At 40.7% G+C, this 20,935-nt stretch overlaps 1 protein-coding gene across 4 annotated transcripts in view; it reads right to left on the bottom strand.

The window, feature by feature from the left end:
* The window catches only part of usp6nl (USP6 N-terminal like), a 91,827-nt gene that overhangs the window by 12,115 nt on the left and 58,777 nt on the right, over positions 1-20,935 (bottom strand). For all 4 annotated transcript variants that reach the window (XM_061714167.1, XM_061714166.1, XM_061714164.1 and 1 more), the window contains 6 exons: positions 20,749-20,822; positions 12,231-12,310; positions 9,069-9,108; positions 6,899-6,979; positions 1,861-1,968; positions 902-1,011 (listed from right to left, as the gene is read on the bottom strand). In XM_061714167.1, the coding sequence (XP_061570151.1) occupies positions 902-1,011; positions 1,861-1,968; positions 6,899-6,979; positions 9,069-9,108; positions 12,231-12,310; positions 20,749-20,822 (493 nt within the window). The remainder of the gene's footprint in view (positions 1-901; positions 1,012-1,860; positions 1,969-6,898; positions 6,980-9,068; positions 9,109-12,230; positions 12,311-20,748; positions 20,823-20,935) is intronic.

The raw sequence follows: 20,935 nt of genomic DNA, 5'->3' as shown, positions 1-20,935 counted from the left end.
CAATTGTGGCAGAAACTTAAACACAGTTAAGTGTGCATTTAGGACTAAACTGCATTTCTTAGCTGGGGGAGGTAGTATAGGGAGAAAAAAAAACATTTGAAAAGGGTGAAAGCAGGCACAAGTCTTGTAAATATACATTTCAAAAGGTAAAAGCACAAGTCAAAGCTACTGTTAAAGTTATATTAGCATGTGGTCACAAATGGAAATTGGACTTTAAATGTCTGCAGGTGATAAGGAATAGTAGAGTAAATATGGTTTCTCATTTTTATTCTGACAAAAGTTTTAAAAAGAGAGTAACCTGATAAATTTCTGTTACTCTAACTGTCATCCACCTCCTCACACTGTTTCTGCTCTTTGTTTTTCTCTCTTTACTTAGATAACACGTCCAACAGTGAGAGGTGAAGGTTTGGTGAAGTCAGTCGTCTCAGGTTCATCCTCCATGAAGGGCTAACTCCGATGTGGATACAAGTCTATCTGTATTTATTCATGACCAGAGAGGCCGTCAAGTGATGAATCCTGCACAAGTTGGACAAACGTCGGTACAGGAGTGCTCTGTTGAATATTGTGTAGTCAGTCAGATTCCAGCCAAACCCTGATCTTGGTATCTCTTGATTTCTTTTATCATAACATTTGGGGAAGCTGAATTTTGAAGATCGTGTTCATTCCAATTTAGTAATCAAGTTTGTTTATTTTTTAAATTGAAGATACCAATAAAGAAAAAACACACTTTGTGGACATTTTAGAAGTTGTGATTCAACTCTTATTTTCAACAAAATCTTTCTGAATAAGGAAATTCACTTGGTTGTTTTTTGTTTTTTTTTACCCAGCTTTGTCTTGGTAGCTGCCCCTCAAAGAGCTCTAAAGTATTCATAAAGGTTGCACACAGTATGGAGGAACTTACTTGACATCATAGCGAGTCATGAACATGATGTGGTCCCTGTAGGTTCTGTTTACGTCCAGATCAATCTGGCGGATGTCGGGAGAGTGTGCTCTGGCTCGGATCTTCAGCTTCTAAACCAGCACAGAACAAAATGAGAGTAAACATACAAGCACATTAGTGCTACGTTTTACTTCTCAGCAACAAATTATTTTTAACAAGCACAAATGACAGTTTACATCCCACAATTAGAAGCTAGAATATGACACATTCACTTTATGGTGAGAAATGCTGCTTCTTAAAGGGGACAGATTATGAAACAAAATACTACTACTTTTCTTGAGAGGATTTATTTGATTCACATCTAAATCAAAAACACTTTTGAGGTTACCTAGTTCTTAATTTGTTTAAGTCAGTGAGTCATTGAGATTTATAGGATACTGTGACATCACAGAGCCAGATGAGATCGTCCAGCTCTCCATCTTTATCTGATGTCAGATCCTCCTGGATCTGCTGTTCCTCTGAAGTGGCTCGTCTAAAGTGAAACTGTTTTTATAAATAAAGTGCATCCTGCAGAACACCAGTAGCAGTTTTGTTTTTCTTTAAATTTAATATCGGCATTGTTTGTTTTGTGTCTAAACTCAGCACAGCTGAAGGCAGTGATATATTGATCTCACCGGCTGAACTTTGTAATGAGATCCAAAGTTCATCTCAGTGCAGAACAAATGGAAAAAGTTTTTATTCGGTGTGCAGAAACAAACTGTGCTGCTCTGCACAAACCCAATTAAGCCTCCAAACTCTCATCCTTCTCGCAACGCCGAAGTGCCTAAATATCAAATAAAACCAAGGTACTTGCTCCTGAATCTTTATGAATCTTCATTACAGCCTTGTGCTGTGATGAACACCGCTGAGATGCAGAGATTTTAGAAAGTGGTGAAGTGCCCCGCTGTGAAATGTTGAGTCATGAGCTCCTGGCTCTTTACCTCATATAAATCTTTCTTATCTTCTTTTAATTTGGGAATATCGAGCAGCAGGCACCACACTTCCCCTCGGAGCTTCAGTGGAATGCCCTTGTAGACCCTCCTGACCATCTGGAACGAAAAGAGCAGCAGGGAGTCATTGTTGAACCGGCCTTCAAAGAGATGCACAGTTATTCATCTCACTCCAAGAAAGAAAGCGCCCAACACAGATGCTGCATACCGCTTCATTCCATCCAGTTTTCTGCTGTTATGATGTTCACTGTCCAAACCATGGCCCAGAAAAGCAAACCAAGTCATTTTTGCATTTTGAGCCCCTCACAAATACCACTCTGGTGGATGTATTAAAAGTTTATGCCATCACAAATGACGCCAGAGACTGTGTCGGTAACTGGACCGTTCAGATTGAGACATTTGGGAAATCCTGCTGTGATCACGTTGGAACTTCTTGTATATGTGGTTTGACGCAGACTTGAAGTGTGTTTTTTGGATGTTCATAACATATTTAATCTGTTTCCAGTAAATACATGGCATACTATGGCTTTTGGAGTAGGAGTTAAAGTTGCAGTCTGATACAATAACAGATCTGTAACAATCAATTTCATTATATTAAAAACTATGTTCCAATGACATAAACGGTTACGCTAAATGTATTAAGTGAACTATTTGTTTTGCTGTCCCTCAGTTTTCAGTTCAACTAGTGGAATAAAAGGCAGGAAAAAGAAGAGTGGTGTACAGAACATGACAGCATGGCTCGGGGTTTCACATTAGAAAAAAATATGGATTATAACTAGCCTACATTTCATATCACTCAGTATTACATAACAGGTTTAACTATTTCACTGGACTGAACTTGCTTAGTTCTGTATGGTTGTACAAATAATCTGAATGATGTAATGCAACAGATGGATGAAAATTATCCTCAAAGAAATGAAAACATAAGGAGGTGATGCAGAAAACAAGAATGAACTGCAGGGGTTTTCCAAGATGGAAATCACTGATGAAAAACACGAGTCTTCAGTCTGAAGTTGCTTCAATTCAGACATATTTGGTTGCACTTCCATGACTGGAATAGATGCCACCCCCCACATAACCAGCAGATGTCAGTAATTATTCCTTCAACGCAACACCAGTCCTCATGTGGATCTCCAAGTTAAAATCCTTGAAATGAACTAAACTCTGTGAGTTAGGGTTACATTTAAGTTATGATACCTGTAACAGTATTGTAAGATGTCTTCCAAGTCATAAACCACAACTTTTGAAGACTCAAGGAGCAACACAAGTGTCTCCAGAGAAGCAGCCTCAACTAACATGGACAGAAAAGCTGTGCTGTAATGTCGTAACACGGATCAACTCTGGGCAAAATGAACAACTTTGTCTGTTCTTGCAGACCATAAAGTCAAACGTCAGAGATGTAAGCAGTGTCATCCTGAGTGCTGCACTCTCCACGACAAGAAGGCTTGGGAAGGTGAACCTGGACCATCTGGCTGCAGGAACCCCAGGAGAGATTGTGTGGTGACTGGGATGGAAAGAGCAGTCTGCATGCAGGGCAGCTCATTAGTGTCCACAAAGAGGAGGGGGGGGGGGATCAGCAAGACTGCAGTGGGGAAGATAAAGTCTTAAGCCTTAACTGCTGGAACAGCAAAAGTAAATGCAGCAGTGAATTGTCTGTCCTCGGGTATTAAACCGCAGCCAGGTGGAACAGTTGCACAAGTTATTGTAAGTGAGCGGACTGTAAAACGAGTAGGTGTACGGAGTGCCGCCGGGCCGCCGACATCACGCACGAAGGAAAGAGACGAGGTCAAGCTGCATCAAAACATCCCGAGGCTGCAGAAGAACTTTCGACTGGCTCAGGTACGGAGTAGTTTTAAAAACAAGTGTACTGATGCCAATCTCAGGATGTTTGAGGTTTTGGGAGGAAAGTCGGTGTTAGCCCCAAGTCATTAAGGCTTACTCAGTTGTGTTACTTTACTTTTAAATAATGAAGGTGGATACATGTACCAGAAACCACACAGGACAAAGCTTAACCACATACCAGTGCAGTGATGTTAAAACAAGCTCCACACACCTTGTTTGAAAATCATCCAGGCCATAACTGGTACCAACTCAAGTTTTAAGCCCAACTATAACAATAATGCCGCTGCATATTACGAGAATGTTTGTGTACCAGCATTTGGGATGTAACACAACCAAGTGTACCTCTAGAACAGGGGTCGGCAACCCAAAATGTTGAAAGAGCCATATTGGACCAAAAACACAAAAAACAAATATGTCTGGAACCGCAAAAAATAAAAAGTCTTGTATAAGCCTTAGAATGAAGGCAGCACATGCTGCATGTAACTATATTAGTTATAACTGGGGGAAGATTTTTTTTTATATTATGCATTTCGAGAAAAAGGTCGAAATGTTGAGAAAAAAAGTCTAAATTTTGAGAAAAAAGTCGAAATGTCAAGATAATAGTCGAAATGTCGAGAAAAAAGTCAATATTTCGAGAAAAAAGTTGAAATGTTGAGAAAAAAGTTGAAATGTCTAGAAAAAAGTCGAAATATCGAGGAAATAGTCAAAACTTCGTGAAAAATGTCGAGAAAAAAGTCAAAATTTCGAGAACAAAGTTGATATGTCGAGATTAAAAAGGAAAGGAATAAGGAAGAAAAAAGAAAAAAAAGAATAAAAAAAGAAGAAAGGAGAAAAAAAAGAAAGAAAAAGAAGAAAAAAGGAAAAAAAAGGTCAAACATTTTTGAAAAAGCTCCAGGAGCCAATAGGGCGGCGCTAAAGAGCCGCATGCGGCTCTAGAGCCGCGGGTTGCTGACACCTGCTCTAGTGGGACAAAGTGGTACCACAAGACCTGCTGCATCCACTCAGCGCTACCGTCAAGGGACTGACCAAGGCCTGGACTCTGAGAGACTGACGCGAGTACAATTTAATGATTGTGGGTTTTAAAGGAAACGGGCAACAAAATGATTCACTAAAAGGTAAAGATGGGGAATATGACTAATCAAATGCAGAGAATTAGAGCGCCGCCCAACAAGACTTGGTGCAGAGAAGGGAAGAATGGAAGAAGCGTGCGAGAAACAGCAGGTCGAGCAGAGTCAGGACTGATTTACAGACGTGCGAGGATCATAAATCAAGCCTCGTCTGTAACCTTCCCACATCGCCAGGTTGTCTTCCACTGATCTACTGCATGTGTGCGGCTGCCATGTTTTCATGCTAGAAGTCGAAGGATTACGTGTGTCATCTCAGAATTGATGATATTTGGCTGTGTGTGTGTGTGTGTAGGTGTGTGTGTGTGTGAAGCATCCAGCCTCCAACCACCACACCTGGGACTCACTAGTTGCTGTTCAAACAGCCCTGTAATTAGGCTCTGATGAGACGTCACCGACAGCCTTTGTTGGACTAATGGTCCACTTATATCACCTCTTTAACCTTGTCTCGGTTGCAGTGTTTTATCATGCTTTTTTGTTTTATTTCCTCATTCATAAAAAAGCTCATACAGCCCTCCATGCTTCCTCTACATTCCCAGACGGTTTTTATTAATGAATTCATGTATGACTTAACCTTTTTAGGCGCTTAACGTTTTGCTGAAAATCAAGAATCAAGACTTTAAGCCTCAAACCAAGTCTTTGTTTTGCCTAAGTGACCTATGCCACTGTGGTTATGCTCTGCCTGGAAAGCCCCGAGAGACTATTTCTTGCTCTCTTAATTACGTCAAATAAATTCAATTAGGGGCGACTGGATTCTAACTGTGTTATAAAAGCATCTCGACATCCACTGATCAGGCTACAAAAGGTCGCCTTTCTCATTTCAAAGGGATACTTTGGGTTTAAATAATGTTTCATATTCACTTGTCACCAGCTGCTACATATGTAGGGATTTCCTCCGATCAACCGCTGGGACTTGTCCGATATTAGAGCATAAATGTGTGTTGCAGAGGCCTCAGAACTTCCTGTGTCTTCAGCATCATGTATGCAAGATTTACACACTAACTTTATGACTATAATTTTAAACACAACAACCTCTAGCCAGTTATCATGTGAGGCACGAGGACGGGGGGCTTATGACTGCTTTAAATCTGCTGTCTTGTACTTTTTTTTTACTGCAGGCTAAATGTTTTCTGCAGCTGGCAAGCAAGGAAACAAAATAAGAGATGAAGCGTGACCCGTTCCCTTGCTGAGCTTGACAGCACACTGCCGACTGACAAAAAGAGGAGAATCATCCCGAAGCTTAGGGGAAAAAAGAAACAGAGGAGATGAGAGTGATGTGAAAGAGGGACAGGCTGATGCGCCCCTGCATCCCTTTCTTTGGTATAATAGCGAGGCAAAGCTGCAGTATGAGTGCAAATGTGCTCTTGTCTTGTTTTTTTTCCCCCCACATTTAAAAGCTAAAATACACAGCTGAAACCAAACATCCAAATGAAGGATGAGATGAAACACTCCAGGCGTCAGCAGAGAAAGAACCTGGACCAGAGGAGGCACTAATGAAGACAGCCGCGATAATAACCCCCCCCTTCCCTCCAACTGTCCTTGTGGGATAAAGACAGAGAAGGTGACGAGTCTGTTGCTCAGCTGCAGACTGCAGCAAAAGGCAGAAACAGATGCGAACGAGCTCCGTCGAGACTGACACTGAAATTGAGGGTGGGGAGTTTAATTAAAAAAAAAAAAAAAAAGAGCATCATTGTTCTGCAAAGCGAAGTGAACACACCGGGGAGATCCGAGGGCTGCGCTGCAGCTCAGCAAATGTTTCTGCTCTTCAGATAACTGCAGTTATCAGCTGCTTCAAGCCTTTCAGGCTTGTTTGGCTCAATTTCTGCTCCACATTTGGACCCTTGTTCAGCAGGTCGAGGGCCGCAGATTATACTGCAGACAACAGCGGTCACTGTTCCTGCAGCAGAAAGCTGTTCCAGGAAAACTGGGAAGACCGTTTTTAGCAAATTACATTAAGGCCAGCTGAACTTTAACAGCGGGAGTGAGGAAGGAAACACAGAAGAGGCTGAACGTTTCTGGACGGCAGGTTTGTGAACATGAAAATGTGACAAAAAGAGGATCACCTTGTCGTCTCTCTTGTACTTCTCCCAGTTCTTCAACATCTTCACCCACTTGGTGGTCCGCTCCATCTCTGTGTGTTTTTGCTGTGGAAATGAGAAGTGACACATTAATAACTTCCCCGCTAGCAGCTTCTGTGTGTCTGCGCTGCGGTCTGGAGGAAGCCCCGCTCAGAACAACCCGACACACGAACCCAGGACCAACATGCAGGGGATTGTTCTTTATCAGGTGCTGTAATTAAAGACTCGTACATGAGCAGAACTGTCGCTTTCTGCTTTGGGATTATGACTTGAATTTCAACATTACATCCAAACCCCTTTTTGTTTTACTTAAATTCTAGAGAAGAAATTCAATTTCAAACAAACAAGAAGAGAAAAATCCTCCTACATTGTTCCTTCTCGAGTTGTATTTAAATGCTGAGCTCTGAGGTAAGCTCGAGGTATAAAAGTTGTTTTTGTTTCTCTCAAATGGTACATTTAATGTGTCAACACACTCAACAAGCAAACAACCCCCGAGGCACTTAAATGGCTCCATACTTGTATGGAGGAGGATTTAAAACAACAGAAAGAAAAGAACACAAAGCAGTTTCTATTTTTAGGCAAAATCTGAAGAACAACATCTACAGAAGTCTCCAAAACTGACAGTTAATGGCCTCTGATTGAAAAGAGTTCTATTTAAAGCTCCTGGAAGATCTGAGGACATGCCGTCGCTTCATCTGCAGAATTGATCATAATTATTGGGAGCAGAACACGAAGGTCTGGTGCAGTTCTGCTTTTGAAAGTTGTAGACAATATGCCACATCACAGTTTGATCACGCAGCATGATCAATAATTGGTTCTGTACAGGTCATTGCTCCGGAGCCGTGGAAGCTCCTTCAGCCACCAGCAGTGGCTGATGGGAACTGTAGCAGTGTGAGCTTCGTCCTGCCCTGGTGCACAGTTCAGATGATCTGATCTTTTAGCAGTCCGGTTTATCTGATCATCTTTTTGTTTTGGTTCAGGAGAAATTGAAAATTAAATAATAAATTAAAATACAAATAGTTGATTTTTTTTAACTAGTGCAGTAGTTTTGTTTCCATGGTCACAAGGAACCTGGAAAAGCTGTGTTCTTTCATTGTACAGTCATAAACGAGATATTACACCCATTACATTTACTGTACTGACCCAAATATAAGAATAGTCTTTTCAAAAAGTAGGACGAGTGAAGAGAGAAATGAGAGGTGTGATGCAACTTTGAGACGATGGTGGTAAAGCTGAGGAGTCGTCAAACAACTGCAGCAAAATGCCATATGATGTTATGTGAGATGGAGAGAGCCCAAGTATGTGAAAAAGAAATGAAGCACTGTCCATCATCACTCGATCTGTTCCAAAGTTTAAAGCCTTTATTTAAGCTGCTGAACCAGCCTGACAGTGTGAAGTCGGCCTCTGGTCGGAAGGGGTGAATGTTGCAACTAACGGGAGTTTGCTGTACGGGACGGGTCTCACCAGAGCAGGTTCAGGACTTTTATACTCCATCATGCCATCATGGGGCCACATCTCTCACACCCGCCCACCACCTTTCACTCTTTTTATTTTGCATTAACTTTTAGAGAGCACAGCACAGTTCATGTAACATCAGGTTACGCGTTCGTGAGCTGTGTGTGTTTATGGTGAAGTTTCAAATATAAAGAGTATTCTCATTACAAACAGTTTATAAAAAAAAAAGGGGGAAGCAGTCGACTGATACCCGAATCTTATCGGCTCAGAGAAAAAGCTCTAGAAATAAGTCAAACAGGGAAAAAATAATAGTAAAAGTAAAAATAGCAAAGAAAATTTACATGGAAGGATGATTGAGAGCAGTATATTAAGTGGAAATGCATAAAACAAATATAAAGTTTATACAACAATAAACAATCAAAAATAAATTAAAATATATTTAACTTTTATTTCAGATTTTGTAATTCGTCTGTATATTTTCACATTTAATTACCTTTTTTTTATTTGTCTTCTCTGGAGGTTGTCATTTATTATTCTTACACAGATTTATTATTTTTGGTGGCGCTCCTACTATTTAATATAAACCTGAAGTTGTTTTTTCTTTCTTTTTTTCTTGTGCATTGAAACAAAAAGGATAAAATAGTCAAACAAAAATGATCAAGAGCTGGAGATGAAGGTAAAGAGAAGCAAAGTTACCAACCTTCTCCTCTGACGAGTCATAGGATGGAAGTTCATCCTCACTGCAAAGAGGAGACGAATGACAGACAACAATTAGGAAACATACATTTTAACCTCCAGTTTATTTATCTATTGTTATGATCACAAGTCAAAGTTCTGGTGAACCTGCTTAAGTGTAAGATCAACATGTCTCAGAAGAAAATAATCTAGTTCCAGAAACAGCGTTAGATGAAACAAGGGTGAGTGATACCGGGTCTCTCATTCATTCATGACACTACAACACATCACACAGTCACCAAACTGCACCCATCACTGTCTTGTCTTTTCTTCCTGCCCCTGTAAGTGCCACTCTTTCATGTCACCGTTGGTGATCTTAATCCTCTTTGGTAGAACCCCCCCCTGTTGTTATTGACTAACTGCTCTTCCACCAATTTTTTACAGTCCAATCTCAATTAAATATGATTTAAAGTTGTATTGTTACAGAATAGTTGCTTCATTGTAAATTTAGAAAGCTCAAACTAATTAATTTTCAATAATAATTATTATCTTTTGTAAATTCAATAATAAATTTGCTGAGGACAGGATTTTAGCATTGCTGCAACAATGCTGAGATGTTTTGTTCATTATACTGTGTTTCTATCCAAATACCAAGCGAATAAGATGGAAAACTAATGACTGTAGTTACCTGGCTGTAATAAACTAGTAGTCACGAGGGAGAAACAAGGCACGAAGGTAGTGTACGCACTGAAAATTAGCTTAGATTATTATTCACAAGGGAAGGAGAGAACCATCCAGGCGTCATTTTTGAATATTGTAATCATTCTTTTCACATCAGTCTCAATCAAGTTCTGTCCAAGTGGAACCAGCTGATATTCAGTCACGGCTTCTTCTCCAAAGGCGTTTCTATCTGCAGGAATATACATCAGCTCTTTAAACAATCCATAAGGGATTTTAGCAATTTCTATCTCAGAAGGCCCAAATAATTTCATCGTTGTTGATGTGTGACAGAGACCAACGACCTGAACGGCCATCCCAAGTTCACTTGGGTGGTTTTTGCTGACAGGAGGGAGAGAAGCTGGGCAGAAGCTAGATGAAATCGCTTAGATGTGATTGGGATTTAAATAAAATTAAAACCCTTTAACAGGAAAATACTCCTCAGTGTTGTTTTGAACATTCACACACAAATAACTGAAATGACTTGAATTTTTAACATTTTTTTTAAAGAAGCAGCTCGTGATGGTCAGCTGATCTCTGCTAGAGGGCAGTGTTGCTCAGCTTCTGTTACGGCTTTCACTATTTCACTGATTTTTGTAGTAAGCTTTCAATTGTTGTCCTTAAACATATATAAATATATCTTTTTTTCATCCACAGGGATTAATGGTGACATCTTGAATCCTTCCCTTCTCATTCAGCCCTTTATCATACTCACTCCTCCGTGCTTTACCACTGGGACTGTGCCTCTGCAGTGATACGGATATTCATCAGGCTCCTCTTCTTGTCTGAATCTCTACTGTAGGGTTGAAACACAAGCTGCAAGCTTGTTTTTAACAAGTGTACTTGACTATTGTCTTATCTATTAAACAAGGTTTCCATGATAAGCCCAGTACAAAAACTGAAGTACGTTCTGCTTGTCCACATCAAGACACGTCATAAACTGTCCACGTGGTGATTTGAGGAGGATCGCTACCGCAGCCCTCATTAGTGGTACTACGACCTCCTGATCGGGGTTGTAACCAGTACTCGAGTTGTAAAAAAAAAATCAGGGGGGATGGTGGATTTTATCATATGGGGACAGATAATTTGTGCTCATTACAAATAATATAATATATTACAAATAATAGCACTGACCAAAACACCTGCAGGAATGACATAGCAGCAGTTAAATGCAGCCTTCTGTAAGCTTTAAATATCTACTGGGCTTACATCAAATACATCAAAACACAACAATAAAAAACAGTTTTCTGAACTTATCAATATGACTCTGTCCTTCACAGGATAAGTGAAATGGATCACTGCAAAAACTCAAAATCTTAACAAGAATATTTTTCTTATTTCTAGTTAAAATTTCTCATTTCAGTAAAAAATCTTATTACACTTAAAACAGGACTCATCACTGGAAAAAAACAACAATTTTCACCTGTTTCAAGTAGATTTTCACTTGAAATAAGTAGAAAAATCTTTTTTTGCTTGTAATAAGAAGATAAATCTTGTCCCACTGGCAGATTTTTCTACTTATTTCAAGTGAAAATTTACTTGAAACAGGTGAAAATTGTCAAATAAGTTATTTTTATGGTGTTATTTTTCTGGTGATGACTCTAAATGTTGAAATAGCAGTAAAACCACATTCATTGATGAAATTACATAAGGGATGGAAAGGGGGGATGGCAGTTTTACAGGGGGGATGATTTTTACTGTTTTTATTTCAGGGGGGATGCCATCCCCCCTCATACCCCCTCAACTCCAGTACTGGTTGTAACTAGATGCATCGGTGAGTCACAACATCCATATTGCGTCAAGAACTTGGAAGCTTAGAAAATAAAATACTCTAACGTTGAAATGATACAATTATAAGGAGATGATGCAACCTGAATCATTTGACTTTTATGTGACTGTGATTGCACAAGGTTGTACTCCTGTTCTCATTTGAGAGTGAATCACTCTCGACTGATGAGAAACGAAAGCTGAGTCTGAGAACAAGCAAGGAGACAGTAACTCCCGTTGAGCCTTTTTTAAGTGGACAAACTGCAGAGACGAGGCTCTTCTGGCACCAGTCTGTCCAGTGAGAAGCCTCGTCCCTTATCCTCCTCCTGCCCAGTCAGTGACCTCAACCTCAGGACACTTCTGTCCCTGTCAGAAACGATCTTGTTACCCAGATCCTTCCCTTTCTTCTGCCCGTCTCTCCCTCCATCTCACACAGCCCACAATACGATGTGGATCGCACCCCTGGATCGCTAACGCTGATGCTCTATGATTATGGCGAACCCGGCTGTTTCCTGCCTGCATGTGTCAGCCTATATATAACACCAACAGTGATGTTTAAGACTGTCCAGAGCCACAGGCGCACTGACATGAGCTGCACAGCTCACGCTCAGTCCCGTCTCCTCTGTTGCGGTCCAGTGGCTCGGCTACTGTGGAGGTTTCTAACCTACTTATAGAGGTGATGCTGCTTAGAGTGAGAGCTTACTGTACGAAGCCAAAGCGGTCGATGACTTTGTACAAGTGGTAACTGGTGTCCTCCCAGGGCTCCACGGTGGCCTCTTTTCCCTGAAACCAAGAGAAGCAAACAGAGAAGAAAATAAATACTTAAGGATCCCCTGTTGCAGTGCTTAGACACCAGTCATGTGATAAATCCAAAGTGGTCCTGCCATTTCTGTCTCCTTTTAGGTGAGTAAGGGTAAAAAGACACACTAAACTCTAATGTTTGATGATTTAATGATGCCACCAAGGAAGACATGTAATTTATCTCATTGTGTATCTGATGACGAGCCTCTAATTGGGCTCCCGATTACATGCCACCCACGTTCCTTGGAGGGGGAGAGCCGTGTTTTGATTGCCGGGGAGATTACAAGGTTGAGCTGTGACTTTGCTGCCGTTGGCGTGGCTTTTTTCAGCGACCAGGAAACGCAGCGATTATGAGGTGTGAAATGAACAGTCAGACAATCACCTGCGTCACCGTCTGACCTCCAGCCATCGGGAAAGAAAAAATAAAAAAATGTCTGGCCATGAATTCCCCCTCGAATACCAGTGTAATAGAAAACCCCCAGATGAAATGTGGGAGTGGGTGTTTTGACAAAGAAAAGGGAGAATATCAAAGAAAGATGCTGGAAGGATGAAGGACAAAATAGCAACAGTATACAGTGATGTGGAAAATATACATTTCAAATCATTTATTGACACACCTGGTCCTCGGGAGGTGACTACAATACCACATAACCAACACATGACATACTACACCATGTGGATATTTATCCTATAAGAACAACTAAGCCACAAATGCAGAAATTAAATACAACCCATGATTCAATAGCTTGTAGAAGCAATTTTAACTGAAAGAAATTCAGGAAGTCACTGTTTTGTGTTATGATTTTCTTCGCAGCGCTGTGGGGGAGTTCTGGCTCGCTCCTTTTCACAACATTGGTTCAGCTGGTTGATGTTTGCAGCCATTTATTTATGAACAAGCCCTTAAAAAGCAACACCAGGGACGGTTTTCATATTAAAGTGTCCGTTTAAGTTGCATGACAAAGAACATTTGATTATTTGTAGGAAGTTGTAGTCGTTTTTTCAGTCTCCCATCTCCACCATCAGCAAAACACCCAAAATAGCTTTACACGCCTGTCCCAGCTGCCCCTCAGGGGAACTGCGTACATCTTCACCATGTTTCAGTTGACTCCAGAATACTCCAGTACGCACACTAAATGCACACTAAATGAGGGCACGGTGCCCCAGTCCTGCTGTTGCAAAGCAAGATCATTACCATGCAATCACCATGATTGACAGGTGGTACAAGGCATTTTTTCAGGTGCCCATCATCTCTGCCTCGGGCTCGTCTGTCTAAGGGACATTATTGCAGAAACCTTGTGGTTTGTTTACATGCAACTGTGCAAGTCTAAGCTGTGGTGACATGTTCTTTTTAAACTGTTTTTCTTGCTGGAATTTTGTTCTTTTTCTTTATTTTTTTAAAAACAAAACATTCCATGTTGTAATATTGGAAAGAAGCTGCAGGTCTGAATGCTCCGGACAAGCAAACTACCAACATTTCAGCTGTTATGCTTGTTGATGATAAATCAATCGTGTACATGTGATTAAAGGCACATAATTAATGCTCTCTTTACTATAAGCGGTAAGTGTGCGACTAGCTTTTCACATTTTGGCTTCGTTTGTGTTAATAAATAATTCCACATTATAATATGTGTCGCCGTTAATCTGAGGTTCTATTCACCGGATTTTTAGACTTGGAAAAGACCTCTATCTTTCGTTTTCTAATTAAATCCTGAGAAGTTAATCTTTCAAACTTTGGAGACCGTACTTTCTTTTGAATGTATAAAAACGTACCGGTGCTGCATTTGTATCGTATCTGTTTGAGTCAGTGATGTCTCGTTTTTCGCGGGGGTTACGTTCCAAAAACAACCCGTGATGAAGTACAGTAGTAACCTTTATTTTTTTTACAATTATTATACAAGTTTTCAAATTGCGGAAATCGGCACCGCCCCACGAGTAATTGGATTTGAATGAGGAGAAAATGAAAAATGATTATGAAAAAAATACAATAAATACAGTAGGACAAATTGTGGGGATAGGGAGGGATGACTGTAATTCAAAATATCAAATGTATAAGCGGAGGATTTAAGCTGAGCATTTTATCGGTCTACTTCTCTACCACCTCTTTGGAGCTGAACGCCTGTCCTGAGTTCACGTGGAGATGAAACATCAGCCGGACACAGACCTCAGCTCTGTACAGTCGTATAACAGGCGTCAAACATTTAAAAACCCATTCACATGACTGACGAGGTCTCACATGAGTTAATCTCACTTTATCTGAAGACACCAGCAACAATCCAATGAAGCAAGTAGGTTTTATGACGACATCGATCAAGAAACTGGATCAACATTGGACCATAAAATTATTTGGCTGACAATTTCATTTGCTGCTTATTTATTTAATAATGCCAGTGCAATTGCAAGCACAATTCATTTAAAACAGCAATTGATGCCCCATTTCCTTCTTGAAGCTATTGCAGCATTAAAATGTGCACCAGCAGTGTTTATTTATAGCTTTCGATCAAAATGGGCGACTTAGAAGTAAGGAAGAACAGTGGAGCTCTGTAAATGAGGCTTGAATGCTGTGTCTAAACCCATTCAAAAAGATGGAGGAGAAGAACGTTGGAAATGTTCAGAGTTGTTCTGAAGACTTTATTGGATTCTGTAAGGTAGAAAGGGCTGATTCTTGCCCACGTAGAACCACAGATAACAGTTTGGATGGAGACAGACTTGAGCGTGGGGATGGCAGTAGCAGAAGCTGTTTTCAGAGGAGTATTTGGTCCTGAAGTGATGAGGAATGTGAGTGCAGGCTCTGCAGTCCCCCTGCAGGCAGCATCCGTCACTCAAATTGGATTTAAGCAGCTACGGGTAGTCACTGGAGGTAAACGAGTAGTGAAGTGACACATGCCCTGTTTCTGTTGATGATGGGCCCCATCCCTGTCTGTTTATTAGAGTTTCACAGTTCATGCAGGGAGAAACACTAGAAAAGCACTGCAGTAGTCAAGAAAAAGTGGAAGATTACCCGGCAGGGTAAGATCCAAACCAAACACCGCCTGAAATTCTGTCTGGGAGAGTAGAGATGAAAGGATGCCGTTTACCAAGTTAAAAAACAGCTAGCAAGGAAAGAACTGACGACTGAGCTGATGCCTGAGTTTTGTAGGTCTGTCCTTTGCATAAGGAATAAACTGGACTTTGACATTCAACATACAGGACAGAAAGTACTCAGAAAATACTCGGAAAATTTGAATATTGTGATAAAGTTCTTTATTTTCTGTAATGCAATTAAAAAAACAAAAATGTCATACATTCTGGATTATTTACAAATCAACTGAAATATTGCAAGCCTTTTATTATTTTAATATTGCTGATTATGGCTTACAGTTTAAGATTAAGATTCCCAGAATATTCTAATTTTTGGAGATAGGATATTTGAGTTTTCTTAAGCTGTAAGCCATGATCAGCAATATTAAAATAATAAAAGGCTTGCAATATTTCATTTGATTTGTAATGAATCCAGAATGTATGACATTTTTGTTTTTGTAATTGCATTACAGAAAATCACAATATTCTAATTTTCTGAGACAGTCCTGTATATTTAAATACCATCTTTCAACTTGAACACATGACTGGTGGGGATGGAATGACATTTCTACTTCTCAGGAACAAATTAGTTGGTACCCATCTACTGAAGAGGAGAAACCCATAATGGTCACTGAAATAACTTGACAAAAATAATTAACAATAATTTACTGAACAGTGACGAAGGAGGATATTTCTTTTCAATTGTGGTTCAACGGAATCATTTTAAAAACTATACTAATGGAACTGTCCTTTACAAATTAGTTGGTATTCTCAACTTCACAACTTTTTGTGGCAATTGCTGCAATCTGATGACTCTCTGATGACTTGTGCACCTTAGACAGGTATTTAGGTCCATTCATGAGCTAACTGCTCCAGATGTGTCTGGTTAGAGGGTTTTCTCCTCCAGACTGCACCTTTCCAGCTCTTTCCATAGATGTTCAATAGGATTCAGATCATGGCTCGTAAAAGCAGCTCAGAATAGCCTAATGTTTGTTCTTAGCCGTCCTTGGGTGGTTTTAGATGGAGGGTACCCACAGATTTGTCCATGTATCTGTGTATGATCCTGAACATCTCACAAAAGGCTGCTGTGGCTTCCCAGGTCGGTCTGATGACCAGATGTTGTGGTGAAATTCTAAAAATGCTTCTCCTCCCTCTGAGCCCACCCAGCGTCGTCGGTCCTCCCTCAGCAGAAACTCACCCCTTGCATAAATAACACACACACCCCAGCAGACCCACCAGGAGGTAATTATTTCAGCTTCAAACATCACCCTGTGAGGGTCACACAGTGGCCATGTGTCTGCCTGGTTAAAATGTGTTTTAGATTGGATTGTAATCTAGATCACAAGTGAATGCAGGATTGCTCAGGAGCAAGTGTTGTGGTTCCAAGACGAGCTCGAGGCGTCAAAGCAGCAGGTCACAAACCAACGAGGTGATGTCACCGCGACTTTGTTCATCTTTTCTTTTTTGTCTATGCTAAGGACTAAAAACAGCTCTTATTTGGTTATAAAAAGTATTAGATCTCAACGTGATCACGTTCAAGGATGTTCAAACCAAATTTCATATCAACGAGACTAACAGCTGGGAAGTGTGTGTATGTGGTCACCGTGGTAACTACTTAACTCCTCCCATCACCGACAGCAACAATAACATCGATTTGCCTCCAATTGGGATTCTGCTTGGTCAAACACACACACACACACACACACACACACACACACACACACACACACACACACACACACACACACACACACACACACACACACACACACACACACACACACACACACACACACACACACACACACACACACACACCACACACCACACACCACACACACACACACACACACACACACACCTCCATCATGTTCTCTCTCCACGGCCTCTTCACTCTTAATGAGGCGGGGTGATGATGTGGCCGGCCGGACTAAATTAAAAAGACTCATTTACAAACAGACCAGAGTGGGCTGGTCCTGCTGAACCAACCCAGCTGTGAAGCCGACATCAGCATTCCCACAGTAACACACACGTGCACACGCACACACAGGAGACATCATGGAGGGTTACTGCACAGTCTTTTAATAAAATAACATCATACATTAAATAAGCTACAATTTTTGGTAAAAATAACTGCTTTGGTTTTTGGGACAGCAACTACTCAGCCGCACGTGTTCTTAAAGCTGGAAGCTTTTTTTTTTTTTTTTTCAAGATGTATCTTCTTTTTATTTATTTATTTATTTGCACAATGACAACAGTAAATTTTTTTATCATACAAGGACAAATAATTTGTGCAGGAGAGGAAAAGAAGCCCGAAGGGCTTATAAAAAATCCTCCCCCTCAATACAAAATCACCAAAACAAATCAATCAATAGAAAAAGAATAGAAAGGAAAAGAAAAGGTAAAAGAAACAAAGAAAAATACAATAAACACCCAAACCAAAATATCCATGAAATGGCAATTTCATTTTAGTACGAATAGCCTGTTAATTTTGTCTATATAAAAGATACCCCATTAAGTTGGTCCTAAACATTTTTAAGGATGACGCTAACTTAAAGGGATTGTGACATGAAAAACACATTTTTCTTGATTTTTTGTGTTTTGTTGGGTGTCTTGACATCAATTACACCCAAAAAACAACGAACTTTTAACATTCAGTGTATTGTGTGCTTTCTGGGATTTTCCGCATAACTATGCAAAAACGGCGCATGTGGTTTGGTGGCGGATCGTTACGTAACGATCCGCTAAATCACCGCCCCCTCCACCCAGCTCCCTGCCTCCTCTCCTCTCCAGCGCACCATAAAGGCTGATTTATGGTTCCGCGTTACACCGACGCAGAGACTACGGCGTAAGGTTACGCGGCGACGCGCACCATACGCTGAACCCACGGCGTAGGCTCTGCGTCGATTTAACGCGGAACCATAAATGAGGCTTAACACAGAGTTGTTTAGAGCCTCTTTTGTTCTAATCACCGGAGGAAAACTGCTAAGAAGACCCGCGGCCACTGACTGGACTTAAGATAAGGGGACAGTGCTGCTTGCATGCCTTTATTTTTATGATTGTTTGCTGTGGTTCGCCCTCCTGCTTTTCCGTGCATGCTTCGCCTGTCGCTCCGACGCCGCTGTGAGCGTATGGCTGGAGGAGGAGGAGGTTTGGAGGAGGAGCGGAGCAATGATTGACAGGAAAGGGGGGAAAGGAAGCATTTTTCACGGCGCAAAAAAACACTGTAATAAAAAGCCAGGAAAAGAGAACTAGAGTGAAGTTTTTCTTGTTACACTCTTTTAGACACATTTGAGGGATGTTGGCCAAGACTTTTAATAGTGTTAAAAGCATGTTAAAAATGATGTCACAATACCTTTAAGAGATCTATCTAAACAGTTCCAGAGTTGAGGGCCATGGAATTTGAAGGATTGGTGACTGGAGGTACGACAAAGAGGTAAATGAAAGTTCTTCCCACCTCTAACTGAATAAGAATGAATATCTGATGATAACAGAAAAAAAATATGAAAAGTGCCTGGAATGTCTTGTTTGAAATGAATGAACTTAAACATAAACAGGCATGTTTGAAACTTGTTAATAGAAAAAATTGATAATAATTTAAATTTGCTAAATAAGGGTGCAGAAGGTGCTTGATGAGAAGAAAATGAAATCATTCTCAAGAATCTTTTCTGAACTAGAAATAATTGGTTGAGGTACGAGGAATAAGAAGCGCCCCAAACAATGTTGCAATAAAAAACATTTGCTAAAAAGAATATAATTTGATTTATTTATATTCAAGGAAAGCTTGTTCGTCAGAAACCATCTTGAGGCGTATTCCAACATGGTATTGGCATTTCTTAATAAACATTCAAAATAAGAATGCGACATATTTCAAACGTCCAACGGCTTTATCGTGCGGCGGAGCTTCATGGAACTCGTTTCCATGGCTGAACATCAGCTTACAAGTCTCATATCACCAAAGTCCAACGGTAAGCGTTGAGCTGAGTGATGTACAGCACAAAGACGCTGGTGAGCGGCGCAGTGGAAACGTGCTCTGTGGAGCGACAAATCACACCTCTCCATTTGGAAGCGAGATGGTTGGAGAGTGTTACCTGCCTGACCCCCCTGCGCCAACAGGGAAATTTGCTTTTCAGGGTTTGGACTCGGCTCCTTATCTGCAGTGACGGGCAGTCTTAATGCTTCGGCACACCAGGACATCTAGGACAACGCTATCCATCCAGCTTTGTGTCAACCGTCCTTGTCTTCCAACACGACTGTGTGGAAGAATTTGATTGGCCCACGCAGAGCCCCGATCTCAACCCAGTCAAGCACATTCATGAGATAAACTGGACCGCAGACTGTGACCCAGGTCATCCAACATCAGTGCCTGACCTGATAAATTACAGTGATTTCACACAATCTCCACAGAAACACTATAAAATCACGAGGAAAGCCTTTCAAGGAGAGCAGAAGACGTTACAGCTGCAGCTACTGGACCAACTCCATATTAAATGATATCTAGTTGAACACAACGTTATTACAGTCCCTGTCGGTGTAATAGTCAGGCGTACAACTGCTTTTGTAGTAAAATACTTCTCATCGGATAGATATATATATATATATATATATATATACATATACACACACACAGACATATATATACACACAGTACAGACCAAAAGTCTGGACACACCTTCTCATTCAAACAAAGTAGGAAATTTGTCCAAACTTTTGGTCTGTACTGTATATAAAAACCTTGAAAAGTGTTTCATTTTCTTTGGATTACTGCCAATTTTTAAAAGCTAAAGAAAAACAAATCAAATAATCTCTAATGTCACATTAAAGTTTACTTTCAAGGGACATAATCTAGTGTAAAAATGTTTTTGTGGCAGCCTACTCTGCAATTTAATCACTAAAAATCGCTCCCAGCACACGCTACCACTTTAACCTGGTAATTTATGTTAATGAATAATCAGTTCTGTGTTTCTCCTCCCTCGTTGATTAAACCTACACACTGGACTGTTTTTGTTTTCTGGCCTTTCTGCAAAGTTAATGTGTGATACACAAGACATGTTCACTGCCAACAGTCATCAAAGTGGGTTTCTTTTAATGCATTATTTATCTTTCCATTTACGCGGGCCGTTTCTGATGTTTAGCTGAGAATAAAGCATCAGAAATGTGGCTTTTACAGGGTAATCACAGCCTTGTGAAACGCAGCAGATCCCGTTTACTGCATGCTGTTATTATTGTGTTTCACGGGCAATAAGGCAGTGATTTATGGAGGGACTGACCACGGTGTTGTGAAGTCTGGGAAAGTCTCGGCCCGAGTGAGTGACTGGAATGTGGCTTCGGTCCGTTTGCTGCTGAACAAAGAGGGCTCTTACCTTGTCATATTTGGCGACGATGTCGGCCCGCTCCCTGTCCAGTTTCGCTGCCGCATCCTGCTCGGTATCAGACGCTGGAGGGCAAAGAGAGGGAGGGGAAAAGGAGCCGAGATGAAACCAGGTTTGAAAGTTGCAATACAAACTTGATCAAAAAGATCAACAGAGCAACTTAGAATGAAAGTTTCAG

This window comes from Cololabis saira, chromosome 23 (genome assembly GCF_033807715.1).
Source record: "Cololabis saira isolate AMF1-May2022 chromosome 23, fColSai1.1, whole genome shotgun sequence".
Lineage (NCBI taxonomy): Eukaryota > Metazoa > Chordata > Actinopteri > Beloniformes > Belonidae > Cololabis > Cololabis saira.
This window is presented reverse-complemented; position numbering and strand designations above follow the sequence as displayed.